At 40.8% G+C, this 19995-nt stretch overlaps 1 protein-coding gene across 1 annotated transcript in view; it reads left to right on the forward strand.

Annotated features, from left to right (window-relative positions):
• SLC39A12 (solute carrier family 39 member 12) overlaps positions 1-19995 on the forward strand; it is an 83647-nt gene that overhangs the window by 39192 nt on the left and 24460 nt on the right. Inside the window, exons 6-9 of the mRNA XM_075587514.1 lie at positions 2033-2205; positions 3209-3376; positions 12646-12753; positions 13120-13198. Coding sequence (XP_075443629.1) covers positions 2033-2205; positions 3209-3376; positions 12646-12753; positions 13120-13198 — 528 coding nt within the window. The remainder of the gene's footprint in view (positions 1-2032; positions 2206-3208; positions 3377-12645; positions 12754-13119; positions 13199-19995) is intronic.

Consider the following 19995-nt stretch of genomic DNA (forward strand, 5'->3'; position numbering starts at 1 on the left):
GAAACGTGCATAGTATCTGAAACGTGCATAGTATCTGAAACGTGCATAGTATCTGAAACGTGCATAGTATCTGAAACGTGCATAGTATCTGAAACCTGCATAGTATCTGAAATTTGCATAGTATCTGAAACTTGCATAGTATCTGAAACTTGCATAGTATCTGAAACGTGCATAGTATCTGAAACTTGCATAGTATCTGAAACTTGCATAGTATCTGAAACCTGCATAGTATCTGAAATTTGCATAGTATCTGAAACTTGCATAGTATCTGAAACGTGCATAGTATCTGAAACGTGCATAGTATCTGAAACCTGCATAGTATCTGAAACGTGCATAGTATCTGAAACGTGCATAGTATCTGAAACGTGCACAGTATCTGAAACGTGCACAGTATCTGAAACGTGCACAGTATCTAAAACTTGCATAGTATCTGAAACTTGCATAATATCTGAAACTTGCATAGTATCTGAAACTTGCATAGTATCTGAAACTTGCATAGTATCTGAAACTTGCATAGTATCTGAAATTTGCATAGTATCTGAAACGTGCATAGTATCTGAAACTTGCATAGTATCTGAAACGTGCATAGTATCTGAAACGTGCATAGTATCTGAAACGTGCATAGCATCTGAAACGTGCATAGTATCTGAAACGTGCATAGTATCTGAAACGTGCATAGTATCTGAAACCTGCATAGTATCTGAAATTTGCATAGTATCTGAAACTTGCATAGTATCTGAAACTTGCATAGTATCTAAAACGTGCATAGTATCTGAAACGTGCATTGTATCTGAAACGTGCATAGTATCTGAAACGTGCATAGTATCTGAAACTTGCATAGTATCTGAAACGTGCATAGTATCTGAAACTTGCATAGTTTCTGAAACGTGCATAGTATCTGAAACGTGCATAGTATCTGAAACGTGCATAGTATCTGAAACGTGCATAGTATCTGAAACGTGCATAGTATCTGAAACGTGCATAGTATCTGAAATTTGCATAGTATCTGAAACGTGCATAGTACCTGAAATGTGCATAGTATGTGAAACGTGCATAGTATCTGAAACGTGCATAGTACCTGAAACGTGCATAGTATCTGAAACGTGCATAGTATCTGAAACGTGCATAGTACCTGAAACGTGAATAGTACCTGAAACGTGCATAGTATCTGAAACGTGCATAGTATCTGAAACGTGCATAGTACCTGAAACGTGCATCGTATCTGAAACTTGCATAGTATCTGAAACTTGCATAGTATCTGAAACGTGCATAGTATCTGAAACTTGCATAGTATCTGAAACTTGCTTAGTATCTGAAACGTGCATAGTATCTGAAACTTGCATAGTATCTGAAACTTGCATACTATCTGAAACTTGCATAGTATCTGAAACTTGCATAGTATCTGAAACGTGCACAGTATCTGAAACGTGCATAGTATCTGAAACTTGCATAGCATCTGAAACTTGCACAGTATCTGAAACGTGCATAGTATCTGAAACTTGCACAGTATCTGAAACTTGCATAGTATCTGAAACTTGCATAGTATCTGAAACTTGCATAGTATCTGAAACTTGCATAGTATCTGAAACTTGCATAGTATCTGAAACTTGCATAGTATCTGAAACTTGCATAGTATCTGAAACTTGCACAGTATCTGAAATGTGCACAGTACCTGAAACGTGCACAGTATCTGAAACTTGCATAGTATCTGAAACTTGCACACTCGATAAGAATTGCTTCAAAAAAATATTCAAAATAATTTTGGGTGCCAGACTCAGTTTATCCTATTGAAGAACAAAACGTTGGTTGGATATACCAGCCTGACTGCTTTCAGAGGAATTAAAATGAATATTTACTAATCAGAATGTGTAATTTATTATTATACAATATCTCTGCTGTGGGTTGAAAAAAAGCTAATTGCATATTGAACTAATTTGTATTATTTTGTACAGAAATAATAGACATGAAATTTCAGTTTGTATTTGCGATGTGATTAATCCCTGCTGAATTGTATTTCCATGTGTTTTTTCAGAGTATGGCTATGGCACAATTGCTGTATTGCTTCTCACGGTTGGCTCTATGTTTGGTGCAACCCTCATAATATTTAGCTCTTGTGAGGAGAACTACAAACTTATCTTACAGTTATTTGTGGGACTGGCAGTTGGGACATTGTCTGGTGATGCATTACTACACCTAATTCCTCAGGTAACTCGGATGTTTCTTTTCTCAGGACATATTGTCAACCGCATGTCAAATTTCTAACATTACTAAATAAATAAAGGCTGATATTTCATTAATACAAACAAAAGAGACAAATGTGACATTTATACTGTAACATAATGTAGTGTGATTACAGTGCTGTCTTTATTAGTACATATAGACAGCAAAGAATGCTGTTTTCTTCTGCATGTCAGTTAGATTTATGGTAGGAAAGTTTTATTTTAAATTTGATACAGTTTCTCAAGTTTCCTAAATGGATAATATTAATGGCAGATCACACAAGGCATAAAAGCAAGAGACCTGCTAAAATGAATAACAATACAATGCACGTGTTTGTATGTGTCACATGGAACACCAGTATACTGAACATACGTGTGCTGAACAACATTTCATGACTTTGTCAAAGATATCTCCAAACCTGTTACGTAAAGTAACTTCCATACATCATATAAAAATCACCATCACAGTAAAGCCAAATGTCTGAGAGCTTTAAACTTTGTTGCAAATTAAAAAAAGAAAAGCTCAAAGCAGCAACAGTATTGCAATAATTTGAATGAGTCAGCCAAGAAACACATTAAACTCAGTTACAGCATCTTTAATAGATTTTCAAAATCAGACAAAAAACTTCTAAACACGAACAATGAATTCAATGTACTGCATTCTATGGGGATGTTACCAGAAAGAGGACATATTTCTACAGTTAAATGGAAATCCAATTCAATTATTACAACAAATCAAATTTAACTATTACAATCTCTGTTCATTTAAGATCTAAGGGGGTAATTCTATATCCATTGAAGCATCAGTTTGAGCCATTTTCGGACAAAAATTCCCATTGCAGTCAGTGGGTATTTTCAGCTGAAAACACCACAAACATCCCCTCTGGTTGATATAGAATAAGGCCCTAAGTGTGACCATAGAAGTCTGCATTGGATTGATTTTGCCACTACTGTAGCTGTATTAAGATTTGTCATGCATGATGTCTTAGGTTCTTGGTGTCCATGAAGTTAGTGCACATGCATATCATGTCCAAGAAGCAGAAGATTTCTACGAAGAGAAGGAATATATATGGAAGATAATGGGAATGATTGGAGGAATTCATGGATTCTTCCTAATTAACAAATTATTCATTCTTCTTGTCTCATCCACTGGACAGGTATGAATCATTGTTTTATGTTTTCCTATTGAAGAGGTTTGATGGAGAAGGTTTTACGAGTGATTGTAGACAACAGGCTTAGCAATAGTACCCAATTTCGTTTTTCAAACTCACCTACTATGTAACTTATTGAGCACCTCGTTAAAAGTCTGAGACACGGGCTATGCATGCGTAATTCAAACAGGAAGCCAATATAATTATTAAAACAGACAGAAAAGGCAACAGTAGCATTGATATGGGGACAGTATAAGGAAAGCACTTTGCTTTGAGTTGATTCTTCCAAAGGATCGTAGGGCAGTAACGTAAAAAACAAAGAACAGACAATAGTGCAAACACGTTAAAAATAATTTGCAGCGAGATCTGAAAAATAGGGGGAATAACTACTCACATTTTACAAAAAATATACTGGCATATTCACACATAAATGGTGATGAATCGTTGATTATTCAGGTGAATTAAGAGGATCCCAGGGTGTATCAGGCTGTGAGCAAGGATCTGTTCCAGAGCTTCCAGCTTCCCAGGGGTTGACAGCAGAAATGGCAGAAGATTTGGTAAAAAGCCCTGGACTTACAGAAACATGTTCTTGCTTATTAGCAAGCCCTGTGATCAGTGGCAGATTTCCCATTAGCCCCGGGCCTAGGGCAACACAATTTTGGGGCTATAAAAATTTCCGCCCTCATATGCATTTGCTGCGCTCTCGGGCCTATCGGACTAATGGGAATGTACTTACATGTGTCCTGCCACCTCCTTGCTGTCACCCTCTATCTCCTTTGGAATCCCAGCATCAAATGACACTGCGGACGTCCCAACGTGATGTCCCACGGCATCTTATTGCCATGGCAACGTGACGTCGGGATGTCACGCTGCCATGGCAATAGGATGCCGTCACATCGATGACGTCCGCGGCATCATTTGATAGAGGAGATAGAGGGTGGCAGCAAGGATGCGTCTGACACAGCTAAGTGCCATGGGGCGGTGGATTTGAAAATCCGCCACTGCTGTGATTCAGAACCTAGAGAGGGGAGGACACAAAGGGATTGTAAAGCCCTTTGCTTTGAGTTGAGTCATATTTGGGTAAAGTGTTCCAATATTTAAGAAATAAGGGCTTGGAGACCCTAGTAAGGACTTGTGCGGTCTGGTACAGTATGCAACAACGTTAGGGGTGGTACTGTACATTGGCCAAGCCATACAAACCTATGATATGGTCTTATTAGATAGAAAATCAAAATTAACTTTGTAAAAAATTAAGTGCTCTACAAAGTAGCTAAAGTGAAAGGACAAGAGGTTGAGCAGCTACGGGTGACCTGTATTGCACCATCGTTAATCTTGGCATTTATACATTGTGCCAGCTGGCAACTACAAAACCCTATCTATGAGTTTTACTGATGCGTTTTTCTATCTATCTTCATAATATATTTTGATATTTTAAAACAAATTGCCATGGATCTTGTTGCTCCTCTGGAGAAACAACTAAGGAGTATCAATATAGTTGAGTCATACATGATCATTAGAAAAGAAAAAGGTTGGTGCAAATAGCGCAAAAAACTAAACAATAATTGAAAAGTGCAAAAAATTAAAAATACACTTAATAACCTTATAATAATAAGGCAAGGCTGGCAGGTATTACTGACCCAAAACACAGTCAGTGGGAACACAAGAAAAACAATACAAACCGGCGCCTAAAATGTCCAAAGACAGTCTCTCTAAAGTCCAATTGGATTGAAGTGCATTGAATAGCTTCAATTCTAGTACTTCCAGGGATGTAGATGAATCCACGGCCAGATGTCACGTGATATGTGGAATACAAGCAAAAAGACAAATCATAGTGCAACACTGCTACTCAGAGAGACATACAATACACATACAATACAAACAACAGATATGAGACAAAAACAGATTCCTGAAAAAAAAGGGAATCCTACTCACAAGAATTTAGGAGTATGTGCGCAATGGATTGCAGTCACTTGGCGGGTGTCAGCTTTTCCTCCAGCGGCGTCAGACTGATGAAAGAACCAATCCGATGCTGTCTCTCACTTCCGGATCGGATCTCCATTTCCGGGAGAGGGTCTTGGAGGAACGAACCTCTTCCTTTTGCTGCAATACAATCGGCGCTGCCACGTTGTTTGCCTCTGCTCGTAGTAATAACTCCTGAACTGAAAACCCTACGCATTTCGGAGTGGTTCTTTCATCAGTCTGACACCGCTGGAGGAAAAGCTGTCACCTACCAAGTGACTGCAATCCATTGCGCACATACTCCTAAGTTCTTGTGAGTAGGATTCCGGTTTTAAACCGACCGGACCAGTTGCCTGTCTTTGTTCCTATTTTTATTATTTTTTTATTGTTGTATTAAATTAGCTCTTTTATTCATTCAGCCTTGCTTTATCTGTTTTTGTCTCATCTGCTGTTTGTATTGTGTGTGTATTGTATGTCTATCTGAATAGCCGTGTTACACTATGATGTGTCTTTTTGCTTGTATTCCACATATCACGTGACATCTGGCCCTGGAAGTACTAGAATTGAAGCTATTCACTGCACTTCAATCAATTGGACTTTACAGAGACATTCTAGGCGTCGGTTTGTATTGTTTTTCTCATACTTGATCATACTACCATTTATACCAGGCTACAAGAGTGACAGAAGTCTTAGGGCCGTTCTATACAGCGTGCGGCCGCGCGTGCCTATGCGAAAGCGTGTGCACCTGCCGCATGCGTTTCATGAGTATACTGTGTGAGTATACAGTGTTTATGTGTGTTTGTGTGTGTTTGTGTGTGTGTGTGTGTGTTTATGTGTAATTTATTATTTATTTAAAAAACAAACAAACATTGTTAAAATAAAAAAAATATTAGATTAGCGCAGACACACAAATACATACACACATACACACACACACACATATACATACATACACATGCATACATATATACACACACATATACATACATTTGAGCGCAGGCAGCGGCGCGAAAAGATGAATTTCCTCATCTTCGCCGCTGTCTGTCGGCTCCCCTCTCCCTGCCGTGCGCGCGCGGCCCTTCTACAGAAAGGCTGACTAACGTCAGCCAACTAAAAATCCACGCGCGTGCTCACGGCATAGCACGCACGGCATAGCACGCACACGGCACTATAGAACGTGCCTTATTTTAGTAGGGTACCTCCCCCCCAAAAAATACTCCTCTGTACAAAATATGGAGACATAACTGTGACCACACATGAGATACCTGATAAATATGCTCATTTAAATTATTTGAATATGCTTCACATTTTTAAGTACCTTATTTCCTAGGTATCTCAGGTGTGTTCACAGTTTTCTCTCGACGTGTTGTATTAGATAGAGGAGTCTCTCTCCCCTCCCCCACACCCACCTCCCTTCACCTTTTCCCTCTCTCCTATCTCCCCCTTCCAGCAAAACCCATATTTAAGAGTAGATTCCTCTACGGAGAGAATCAATTAAAAATGACTGCGTTTAAACAAAAATATCATGTTTCGCTTTGACTTTGTTAGTTTCAACCAAACTGTTGAAGGCAACAAAAAAACCAGTGAAACATTAACCAATGATATCCCATAATGGGAAAAATAATTCCTTCGCGCCTCCAATAATTGCAACCGGATTACTCCCTGGATCAACATCCTTCTTATGTTTACTTATTTGGTATATATACCTTTGCTTTAAAAAAATTACCTGACGAAAGGAAATGTTTCCGTGAAACGCTGCGCTCTTTCTGCAAATAAATGCATCTTTTTTTTCTTTAACATAGAGGTTTATTTTTATTTTTTTCCCCTAGGGGGGTGGGAGGATACAGAAATAAAAGGGACAAGGGGAGGAAGCAGGGAAGATTATCTAAATATACAGAAACCAAAATCTTGTGTTTAGGAGGGTAAGGGTTGGGGACTGGTAGAAGGTTTGCAGACAACAGATAATAAGGTTACAGTTTTATCATTATCATTTTACACATCTTGAAAATTACAGCAACAATTTCAGAGAGCTTGCATAGCTCTTTAATATCAATGGGTCCCTGGGTGGTCCACTTATTTATAACGCCATAGAGGATCTATCAAAGGCTGGGTGTTCCCATTTCAGGACCCATGGGTTCCAAGTCTCCATGAATTTGTTTGAGAAGTCATTAATCCAAGTTGTGAATTTTTCTAGGGCTATAATATTCCATACTCTTGTAATGATTGTGGGGAGGCTAAGAACGGGTCCCTTCCAGGCTGCCACAATGGCATATCTAGTCCCTGAAAAGACATGGTTATTAAGCTTCTTTTGTCTATTTTTAGTCTCAAGGTTTTTTTTTATGGAGAAGTGAGGTGAGGGGCTCAGTGATATCCTTAGAGCAGAGGTGCTCAAACTTTTTAGTCTATGCCCCCCTGCCTGCTCTCCTCCCTGCTTGCGCATGCCCCCATGCTCGGCTCCAGCATGAAATGACGCAGCGGGGTCATGTGACATCACGTTGCCATGGTAACGTGATGTCACAGGACCCAGCTGCGTCATTTGATGCCGGGTTGCCACAGCAACAGTAGTAGGTAGGAGCTTCTGTTTTAATAATGAAATTGTTTGCTGAGCAAAGGGAGTGGAGGAACAGGTCTCCTCAAAAGCAGTACTTTGTTGAACTTGGCACACCGAGTACCAACCTAAAAGTTAATGTCTCACTTGAGCATATCTCAAGAATTCTGTATTCTGGCATTTGTTTTGAGATTTGGAAAGGATCTTCCAACGGTACCGGTCATTAGTTCCTGCACTCTGGAAAGTTTATTTTAGTCTACCAGGAGAATTGCTCGGCACTAAGTCTAGTCAAGAAATTAGGGTTCTCAAAGATAGGTAGAATACCTGTGTGGGTAGTGGTAAGTCCTTTCTCTAGACCAACCCTGTCCCATATTTTCAGGGAGTGAGCGATAGGCAATATTTTACCCATATTTTACTGGTTTGGTCTTTTTGGGAAGCCATAGCAAGGCTGAGCTATTAGATGGATCCATAAGGGAATTTTCTAATTCAACTCATCTTACTAGGTAAGGAGCTGCATGCCACGCTGTCAGTTGTGCAATTTGAGAGGCCAGCTAGCATGTCTCTAAACATGGCACTGCTAGGCCTCCTTCTGCTCAGGGGTCTAATCAACACCTTTCTATTTATTCTGGGTTTCTTTCCTTTCCAGATTAATGTGAACATGCTTTTTTGGAGGTTAAGCAGATCTTTATTCTAACAGTGACGGTCAAAAGTGATCTGAACAAATATACAGTAGTATTTTTGGATGGAGGGTCATCTTGAGGGCATATATCCTACTTATCTAGGATATTGAGTAGTGTTAATTCAAGTGTTGATTCAAGATTTGTTTTTTTTTACGTGATTGGTACAGTACATGTAGGGAAAATTGGCCTGGTATAAGGTAGAGTATGAGCTTGTTAGTTTAATTACCAGATAGTTGATAGGGTCCTTCAGCCATTTCAAATTAAAACGTTATCAGTGTTAAGGAGAGATTGATGTTGAGTGCCTCTGATTTACTGAAACTAAAACTTGAGATTTTTTTTTAAATCTTCTAAAACTTTATATAGAGCAGGGAGTGAAATATGTTCATTAGTTAAATTTAGCATTATGTTGTCTGCAGAAAGACTCAGTTTATAAACTAAAAATGTTATTTTGATCCCAGAAATGTCTGGATTATTGCAAATCATTCTGGATAAGGATTCTATTGTTAAGGCAAACAATAGTGGTGAGAGAGGGCATCCCTGCCTAGTTCAGTTTTGTATGACGAACTGCTCTGATACTTGTCTTACATTTCTAATGAAGGCCCTTGGGGATCTGTAAGTAAAATGACCATAGTGTAATGAAAATATATTTCCAATCTACCCTATCAAACACTTTTTCAACATCTAGGTAAAGTAGCATTCCAGGGATGTTATATTTTTGGACCAGGTGTATTAAATGTTGTCCCCGGGCTATCTGTTCTGTATAACCCTACCTGATCAAGGTGTATCAAGCCAGGTAGTAGGCTATTAAGTCTGGTTGGTAGTACTTTTTAGAACATTTTTATATCTCCATGTATTAGAGATGGTAGTTTTTGCAGTTATTCTGGCCCTTTCCTGTATTATGGATCACCGATATGGCTGCCAAAAGCATTTCTCTAGGGATTTCTTGGGATTGTTAACTATATAAAAGTCAGTTTGGATGCAAATATGGTTAAAATTTATTTTACAGTAATATGATCTGGGTTGGCCATCTAGGCCTGGCTCTTTTGTGCCTTTCAGAGACTTGCTGACTAGTTCAACTTCCTTATATGTGATTGGTAAGTTAAGTTTAGCATTTTCTTGTCTGGATATTTTCGGGAGACCACTAGTCCTAAGATAGTCAGTCAGATCTCTCGCCATTTCCCCTGATTTATTCGTCTTCTGGCCATCATGTAAATTACTATTACATTTCTGGAATTCTTTTAATATTTTTTCAGGATTGTTAGTCAGACTGCCCGAATACATACTTTTCAAATGTCTTTTGGACATGGGTAAAATATTTGTTCCAGCGTGGAAAGGGATTTTTGTTTATACATTTCTAGAAAGATGTCCAACCTTTTCTTGAAGATATTGTATCTGCCATCACAGTCTCCATGAGATTCCATATGACTCCCACATTTTAACTGCCCTTACTGTAATGACCCCTTTCCTTTATTGCTGGTGAAATCTCCTTTCCTCCAATCTTAAGGAATGACCCATGTCATTTGTACTGCCCTTGGGATTAATGTAGAATTGTCTTTTTTAATTATTGTTAACTAAAATGTTCGTATAGTATACAAATGTAATGTGACATATACATGTAGCTACCAGTAGAAATATGCAAAACTGACAAAAATAAGCTTTTGAGAAAAGCGTTTATTTTTTTTTACCTCAAATTCGATTCCTTGCAAAACGTTTAGTCAAGCTTCAAAGAACTAATTAAGTCACCAAATTAGTAGGCTTTCATCTAAATATCGGCAGAAAGTGATCAAAAAATGGTATATGTGCCCTATTTACTGTAGTGTTAGCATTATGCATATCTAGCTATTTTAGACAATTTAGCAAATTAGCATTTTAAAACAATTGCAATAGATTTAATGCTTGCTGAATTGCTTGCAAACGTTGATTCAGCCACAGCTTTTTTCGTGACTCAAAAAGAGAACATTTTGCATATTCCAAAACCTCTTGTGGAACCTAAACGGTTCAGCTCCTATTTCTACAGTAGTGCAGTATAGTAAATTCTAGCCAGGCATAGTGGTTCACGCTAGGTTATAAGAGAGAGGTGTCACTGTGTATTGTCAGGAATCATGAGGACGGAAGCCTTATTAAAACATCTCAATGTGTGTCCCAGACACCACACCGGACTGGTAGTCAAGTAACATTAAATCTTAATGGGGACCTGAAGGAGGTGAACACTGCTCTCTTGCCAATCCGGATATTTGTCGACCTCATCCTAAATGTTAGCCTTATATCATTCTCCTCAACATCCCCCTAGCTGATGCGCCTGTCAGGTTAGACTTATAGACTGTTATTGTTAGGTGTTATATAAAAAGGAGTCAATATTACATAAGTTCCAGTGTCACTGCAGTCAATTCCTTGTATTGTCCTGCCCATCCTAGTAAGTACGGTAACCTCAGTAATGACTGCAACTCGAGCTCCTCCCGTCTTGCTACAAGATGTCCCATATACTATATGTGTAACATCTCAATAAATCTGCATTAACATACACATACTAATCTAACATGATTATTTATATCCTGATTAAAAGCCACTAGGTTGTCATTGGCATCACGTGCATATTCACCAAGTACCCAGTATGATTAGACCCAGTCATATTTAGTTTTATTACTAATTCCTGGCCTATTAGCAATTTTGGTATAACGGAATAAGATATGAAGACTACCCTGCATTATCATCACACTGCTAACCTGGAATAATTGTACATGTCAACTAATGTCAAAGGTTTGATGATTTATTTATCAATTGTATTGAATATTAAAGAAGCCATTTTGCCAATAAGATACACACACACACACACACACACATTTTCTGACATCATTGGCACCAAGGAGTCCCTCAGAGATGAACCACTCTATTTTGAGCTCAGGGAACCCCGATTTCTCAAGATATTTACCAGTGCACTCACGGGTACCGATGCTCCCTCCTGGGTAAAACAATAGGACCGCCAAATCTCTCTGGAGCTGCAGGCCATTAGGAAGCCGAAATTACATTTTCTCAGAAAGTGAATTGACATGGAAAATAGTAATAATCTTGAAAGCAGGATGGTTGGGAGGGTGCTAGAACAGGTCCTTGTTATTTTCAGCTCAGGGGAACACCCTGTTCCTCAAATAATTCTTTTTTTTTTTTTTTGGTACCAGTGCACTTCCTGGAGTGGTTCCACTTATGTAAAAAAAAAAAAATATATATGTATTTTTTTCTTTATAAATTAGATGAAATGACAGAGAGTTGGGGATATGCTCTGTTATATCTGATCTGCAAATTAGTGATGTACATGACACAAATATGCAAAAGAAATGGCCTGCATGAATGGCTGCTTTAAATGGCAGATTTGCAATGCATTGTAGGTAATATGACACTCAAGGGGTTAAACGCTTCCTTCATGATTTGCAAATAATCTAGTTTATTGAAGTAGATTTTATTTTAATTAGAATTAATTAAATTACCTAGTACCCGGCGTTACCCAGCAGTTTTTCAGCTACCTGGATATTACCCGGACCCGGCAACTGAGAAGTGGGCCCGGCGCCGGCGCTGTGTAATATCAGGGTAGCTAAAAAATACATCTTCACTTACCTGCTGTCAGCAATAGAAGGCAAGGAAGACCCATGAGGAAGCCTGCGGCGACATCTAGGAAGGTCAGCAGAGGTTCTGTGGTGGTGGCAGCATCAGCAGTGTGTGTTCAGCCCACGCGGGAGCTGCAGGACTCCATAGCAGTGTGAGCTGGGGAACCATGTGACCGGAGCAGGAGCAGAAGCGTTCCTATTGGACAGCCGGCTGTCCCCAGGTACATGCCATCTGGGTAACCGGGAACCCAGCTGGGTAGATCATAAGATTTTGCCCTGGGACCCGTTACCCGTTTTTTTTTTTTTTAAGTAGGAGCCGGTCCAACAATACTGCAAATATCACATTAATATTAGTCCTTCAAAACCTTTATGTGAAAGCCATGGTAATAGAAAGCGTTTTTGTATTTCTTCTCTTAATGTGTTTTTTTCAAGACTACATCTATGTGAAAACTGCTACGTTGAGCTTCTTATTAAAAACATTACTTTAAATAGGGGCTTTCATTATTGAATGGACATCTAAGGCATTCTCATGACCTGCCATTGGAATCTCCCTTAAGTGATCAGTCCAGGAAAGCAAAATCCACCTCTACTATACAGCTGGTAAGTAATGTTTGTTACATTTGTTACGTTCGTTACAATTCATAGTTTCACTAAAGGGCAGTAAAGAAAATAAAATAACGTCATGTTATTTTAGGAAGAGAATGGTCATGAAAAATGTATAAAAGACACTTGCATCAAATGTTGTATTCAGAACGCATCCGCTTGGTACGGTACAGACAGGTGAATTCCCATTCTCCAGAGAGTTCGCTACACATTGCTACCCAGAATATTCACTCCTGAGTTGCTTAACACATACAGTATATGTGACAAAAACAATACAGTACATGGCATTACAATGACATAATCTAGCACATGTTTAGTAATTCTATTTAATTATCATCTTTGTTTCCACTTTAATTTTAAAAGAGAAATCCTGAAGATTGTGAACCTACAGAAGTCGCTATACCTGACATTACACCAGTCAGCCTAAGAGGAAGAAGAAAAAGTAAGAAAATTAGAAACAACCAACATGTATACAGATATATAACCCCAAGAAAGTATTTTCTGTATCTTGTAGCTGTAGGGGAAGGCCTCTCTGCTCTCCTGGGTCCACACGCTTGTGTGCTATAGCAATATCAGGATCCAGGTTTAGAAATATTGTCCTGTTTGTCTTCCTGTCAGCCTGCAGTCTCTTTGCAGCTCAAGACATCTGTTTGTTCCCCAGATCAGCCCAGTTGTGGACTAGGGAACTCTGGTCTGGCTTTCCTGGGTTAGCTCCAATTGTGAGCTCAGGAATCCTCCTCCTCTTTCTGGGAACAGGCTTTTTCTATAGTTCTAATCAGCCAGGTGTGCAATTAACCAGCACACTGCTGAATTACAAGTACGTTTCTTAACAGGGATAAGTCCCTGTTACAGTTAGCCACAAAACAGTATCGTCTATATATTTTTGATTATTAAGCTCGGCTAACACGGTACAGATATATATATAGATACATATACATATACACGTTGTAGTATCTTTTAGTCCCAGATTAAGACATTGTGACGGTTCAGGGGATTCCTTCCCCTGCTGGTATTCCTGATGTCACCCTTTCTGTCCCTCCCCCTGCCGACCTCCCTTCTCTTACCCACTCCTGTCCCTCACCGGCAGACTCTAACGCTGTTCCTTTACCACGGCGCGTGCCCCGCAAGTCTCGCGCACCCGCGAGGTCCCCAAGCCCCTGTGGCGACGTTCCCCACTCTCAGGTCCCTTCAATATCGGCTCCCATTCCCTCACCTCCGGTGGTGGTCCCCTCCATTCCTCCACTCCCCTCCACAGGTGTTCCCGCGGCTCCGCCTTGTGACTCAGCCTGTGCGCGTGCACTCTCAGTTTACAGAGGGCGCGCGCACACACTCCTTTTCAAGGGCTGTTCAATCTCCCAACTCCTCCTCCCATGCCCTGCAAGCGATCTCACTGATTGTTCCCCTGTCTCCTCCTCTTCTCCTCCTAACCTATCTCTGCTGTCTCCCACTTCACCCTCTGCTCCTCCTCTCTCTTCTATTGGTGTTCCCTCCTTTATAACCCCTGTCTGTCCTTTCTATCATTGCTCTGCGTAGCTTTTGTTTTCCCTGTGTGTGCAGTCCTATGCTTTGCTCTCTCTGTGTTTCCAGCCTGTTCCTGCTCCTGCTTATCTTTGGATTTCCCTGGTTTGACCCCTGCTCATCCTGGACTACTCTGCTCTCTGTTGCCCTTGAACTCTGCTTACGAACTCTACCTTGCTGACCTCTGTAACCCCGGACTTGGCTTACGAACTTGACTACTCTACTCTCTGGATCCCTGGACTCTGGCGCACGGACACCACTATTCTTACGCTTAACCACCAAGATGTTGCAAGTATTATTATCTATCTTCCAACAGGCCCAGCAACGCCATACCACACTCTGGGCTTGCCCCCACTGCTGTGGGTGTGTGGTAATACCGTTGCCACCTCAGTATTGGGGTCTTGCTAGGTCTGCGGGCATAAAGGCGTGACAGACAGGAAACGTAGTATTTATCTATATGGGGTTTATTTACAGGCATTACAATTTTACTAACAGGCCAACCGTCCCTTTCAGTCATAACAAAATCATAAAACAAACTCATACTCCTCTTGGGAGACTAACTACACATTTGGCTTTAACCCTTACTACCTGGATGGACAGCTAAGATGGTTACCACCCCAAACAGGTACTATTATGGCTGAACATATAAAGTCTCTGTACACAGCAATAAAGGGTTTCGCTTATCTGTTAGTCCAGGATTTGGAGCAGACGTCCCCGCTTCAGCACGGTCTCACCTCCTTCCTTCCTAGGGGAGCTCAGAGAATCTCTCCTCTGTAAGTCCAATGTTAAGGACATCCCTGCTTTAGCACGGTCTCTCTTCCTTCCTTCTTCTTCCCGGGATTATCAACCCAGGCAGTCCCAGCAGACTCCGTGACCACCGTCCAGTGGGTCTAAGAGGCTTTGCCAGCTTCCACAGTTGGGGAGAACTCTTTTCTGTCCCCTCCTTCTCTGAGGAACAGCAGTCAGTCTCTCTATATCAGCTCTCTAGGTCTGCCTTAAAACACTTCCTTGTTCAGCCTGCTCAATTAGGCAGCAGCTGCTGCTGGCTTCTCTTGGGAGATGAACTCTCTGTGTGTTGGAAAGTCCCATTGCTGCTCTATTCCAGCCCCTAGGGAACAGTGATGGTATCACAATACATACATACATACATACATACATACAAGATAGAAAGTAGGCGCTAAAATGGAGGATGAGTTCCAATCTAAGAGAAAGTTGCATTGACATACTAAGCATATACAGTACACATATGGTCAACTAAGATTAATGACTACAACACAGTGGATGATACAAGTGAAACAACAAAGGGATAGGGAGTGATCACAAAACCATACTAATTTGATGAAGTAGTCAAATGCATAAATGTGGTAATCAAATAATGGGTGCAAACTGTGAACTGAAAAGTGAATCAGAAAAGGTGAAGGGAAACACAAAATGGCTGTGCCCCCTAAAAGAATTCACTTAAATGCACACCATAACAGTGTAAAAATTAGCTTTTAATAAATTTACTTAAAACATATAATACCGAAGTAATGTGTAATGTGGATTAAAAATATATTAAATCAACGCTATCTGGCAACCTTGTCGTCTGTTTATAAGTTCATACTATCCCATTTAACCACTGAATAATGGTGGGATATGAAGGACACAGGTTGCTAGGAGTCAGGGTGTTAACCCCTCTGGAGCAACGGTGAGACCCAATAATGGAGGTGTATAAATGTACACAGGTGAGTGGCCAAGGGGTTAAATTACCAAATACCTTGCTAGATCAACCAGCACTGCGCACCGTAATAGAGACTTTAGTGTGTTCAAATAAGAGTGCTAGAGTGATAAAGCTGGCAGATGCAGTGATAATAGTAGAACATACACTGCAGCATAACCTGTCAGACACAGCAGTACTGTGCAAGGAAAACAGGCACACTCCCTATAAAATTAAAGAATTAAATAAATAACTACCTAATGGGATCAACACAGTTAGAGCCAGGAGACTACTGACACTACATTAAAACAGCTCCAAGTAGGAGACTGACAACATTGCGCGTCCAACGCGCGTTTCCCTCCAGCAAAGGAGCTTCCTCAGGGACAAATTTTTACTGGGGCAGTGAGGTCTGAACCTTTTTATACCCTTGCAGTACCCTAATTGCAAAGTCAATTGTTCACAGCTGTTTGCACATGCGCAGTATGCTAGCACCTGAACTCACTTCTTAAAGTGCTTAAAAACGGGTTTAGAACACTATCAGTCAATACCTTAGTGTCATACCTTTATTTTGCACTTATCCCCGTTATTTTTGGACTTATGGTGCGATTTTTATGGCCAAATATCATATTTTCGGGTTACATTAGCTACTGCGCATGCGCGGGAACTTAAACAGTTGTTTTGCAAGTCGGTGCGTCATTGCGCATGCGCGGCTCCCCAAAGGTGATAATAACTGGTGTATATCCATTGCGCATGCGCGAGATCTTAGACGATATTCCCCTGTTGATCTAAACACATGGCGCATGCGTGGGCACTTAGAAATAATTCCAATTAATTTCCCTTTCAAAGTGCGCATGTGTGGAGACATAGAAATTTTTGCTATAGTATCGCACTTGCATTGCGCACAAATGGGGTTCTGCGCATGCGCGGGAACTTGGATGTTGAACCATTGGAATCTATACTTATTGCGCATGCGCTGAAACGTAGAAATTTTTCGTGATCTCTGGTAGTTAGTCCCGCGCATGCGCGGGGACTTAGAAATTATGCCATTATGGTCTATACTCATTGCGCATGCGTTGACACTTAGAAATTTTACGTGATCTCTGGTAATTAGACCCGCGCATGCGCGTGTACTTAGAAATTATACCAGTTTGGTCCGTTCTCATTGCGCATGCGTTGGCACTTAGAAATTTTACGCGATCTCTGGTAATTAGACCCGCGCATGCGCGGGGACTTAGAAAAAATTCTGAGATTTACCAAGACATGGCATAGATCTCTGGAGGCACCCAGAGAACCTTATAATGAAATGCATATATAGGATACTGATTAAAGATGGATGTTATGGGTATTTGCTATGGGTATAAGGAACATATATTGCACATATGTTATTAAGTGATTGTGCAAGTAAGTTCAGGTGCTAGCATACTGCGCATGTGCAAACAGCTGTGAACAATTGACTTTGCAATTAGGGTACTGCAAGGGTATAAAAAGGTTCAGACCTCACTGCCCCAGTAAAAATTTATCCCTGAGGAAGCTCCTTTGCTGGAGGGAAACGCGCGTTGGACGCGCAATGTTGTCAGTCTCCTACTTGGAGCTGTTTTAATGTAGTGTCAGTAGTCTCCTGGCTCTAACTGTGTTGATCCCATTAGGTAGTTATTTATTTAATTCTTTAATTTTATAGGGAGTGTGCCTGTTTTCCTTGCACAGTACTGCTGTGTCTGACAGGTTATGCTGCAGTGTATGTTCTACTATTATCACTGCATCTGCCAGCTTTATCACTCTAGCACTCTTATTTGAACACACTAAAGTCTCTATTACGGTGCGCAGTGCTGGTTGATCTAGCAAGGTATTTGGTAATTTAACCCCTTGGCCACTCACCTGTGTACATTTATACACCTCCATTATTGGGTCTCACCGTTGCTCCAGAGGGGTTAACACCCTGACTCCTAGCAACCTGTGTCCTTCATATCCCACCATTATTCAGTGGTTAAATGGGATAGTATGAACTTATAAACAGACGACAAGATTGCCAGATAGCGTTGATTTAATATATTTTTAATCCACATTACACATTACTTCGGTATTATATGTTTTAAGTAAATTTACTAAAAGCTAATTTTTACACTGTTATGGTGTGCATTTAAGTGAATTCTTTTAGGGGGCACAGCCATTTTGTGTTTCCCTTCACCTTTTCTGATGATACAAGTGGACACAAGTCCTGATAGGAGGATATTAACAGTGGTGACAAACAGAGAAGTATACAGATCTGGAGGACATAAATAGAGACCGGCATATGTAAAAAAAACAAATAGTGAATTAATAAAATATCAAAATATATAAAAATCAGAGGTACCTATTCTAGTAGCTTTGATAACCAACTCATCAAGGATTTTGAGAAGCTATCACAAGATTCTGCTTGGTAGCTATTCAGAAAGCCTTGAGGAGTTGGTTAAATCATGCGGGGAAGGCATTTTTTCGTGAATTTTGACTCCTGGCCAAACACATCGCACGGGAGGTGCCAAAAAGCTCAAACTCACATTTTTTTTTTATAAAAGTAGCTATTCTAGTAGCTCTGATGAGAGTATCGGATCTCTGGAATGGCGAGTTTATAAAAGATTTATCTCACCAGCCCAAGGGTGGCAAGATGGGATATGAGAGAAGGACTAAATTTTCCTGCATCGGATTGATGCCGGGAGTCTCCGGAGCTGATACACATTAATATCAGCTCCAGAGTCCCCCGGCTTCTATCCAATGCAATAAAAATACATATACAGGCAGCTTCATTACCTTAGCGGCTAACCGCTAAGGCCCAGGACATAGTGCACTCAGTGTCACTGAGGCGGGCTGAGCCACGCTGAACAGATGCTTAAAGCCCCTGCATCTGTTATCAGCGCGGCTATAGTTTCTCCCTCCGCATGCGCATTGATGCGTGCGGAGGAGAAACTTCCCCGAGAGCGGCAAGTTTGAAATTTGCCACTCGGGGAAGCGGAGGAGTGGTCACGTGACCGCTCCCATCCAATGGGGCTGCAGCCGGCCCGGCATTGTTCACTACAGAGCGACCAGACAGAGGCAGCACCGAGGTGTGTGTGTGTGTGTGTCTGTGTCTGTGTGTGTGTCTGTGTATGTGCGTGTGTGTGTGTGTGTGTGTGTGTCTGTGTGTGTCTGTGTTTGTATGTGTGTGTGTGTCTGTGTGTGTGTGTATGTGTGTGTGTGTATGTGTGTGTGTATGTGTATGTATGTGTGTGTGTATGTATGTGTACATGTGTGCATATGTGTCTGTGTGTGTGTCTGTGTGTGTGTGTGTGTGTATGTGTGTGTGTGCATGTGTGCATGTGTGCATATGTGTCTGTGTGTGTGTCTGTGTGTATGGGTATGTATGTGTGTATGTGTGTTTGTGTGTATGTATGTGTGTGTGTGCATGTGTGCATGTGTGTGTGTATGTATGTGTGTGTGCATGTGTGCATGTGTGGTGTGTGTGTGTGTGTGTGTGTGTGTGTGTGTGTGTGTGTGTGTGTGTGTGTGTGTGTGTGTGTGTGTGTGTGTGTGTGTGTGTGTGTGTGTGTGTGTGTGTGTGTGTGTGTGTGTGTGTGTGTGTGTGTCTGTGTGTGTGTGTTTGTGTGTTTGTGTGTCTGTGTGCGTGTGTGTGTGCGTGAATATATTGCACAATGTTAATAAATAATTTATTCTCACAACATGTCTTTTTTTTCATTTTTAAAATATTATATAATATACACACACACACACACACATACATATACACACACACACACACACACACACACACACAGGTTCCCCAGTGACACACAAACACACAGACCACTTCAAAGTGACACACACACACCTAAGCGCTTACTATGTTCCAGGACTAAGGCCATGAAGGGGATAATTACCAGTGCCAGGTTTATTGTGGGTAGCGGGGGTGGGTGAAGGTGGTATTTTGCCCATGCTGGGTGTTTAGGCCTTGCGGGGGGGTTGCTTGAGGAGTTAACCCCTTCATTATCTTAGCGGTTAGTACCCTTAAGGTAATA

The sequence above is a fragment of the Ascaphus truei genome, chromosome 2 (assembly GCF_040206685.1).
Source record: "Ascaphus truei isolate aAscTru1 chromosome 2, aAscTru1.hap1, whole genome shotgun sequence".
Taxonomy (NCBI): domain Eukaryota; kingdom Metazoa; phylum Chordata; class Amphibia; order Anura; family Ascaphidae; genus Ascaphus; species Ascaphus truei.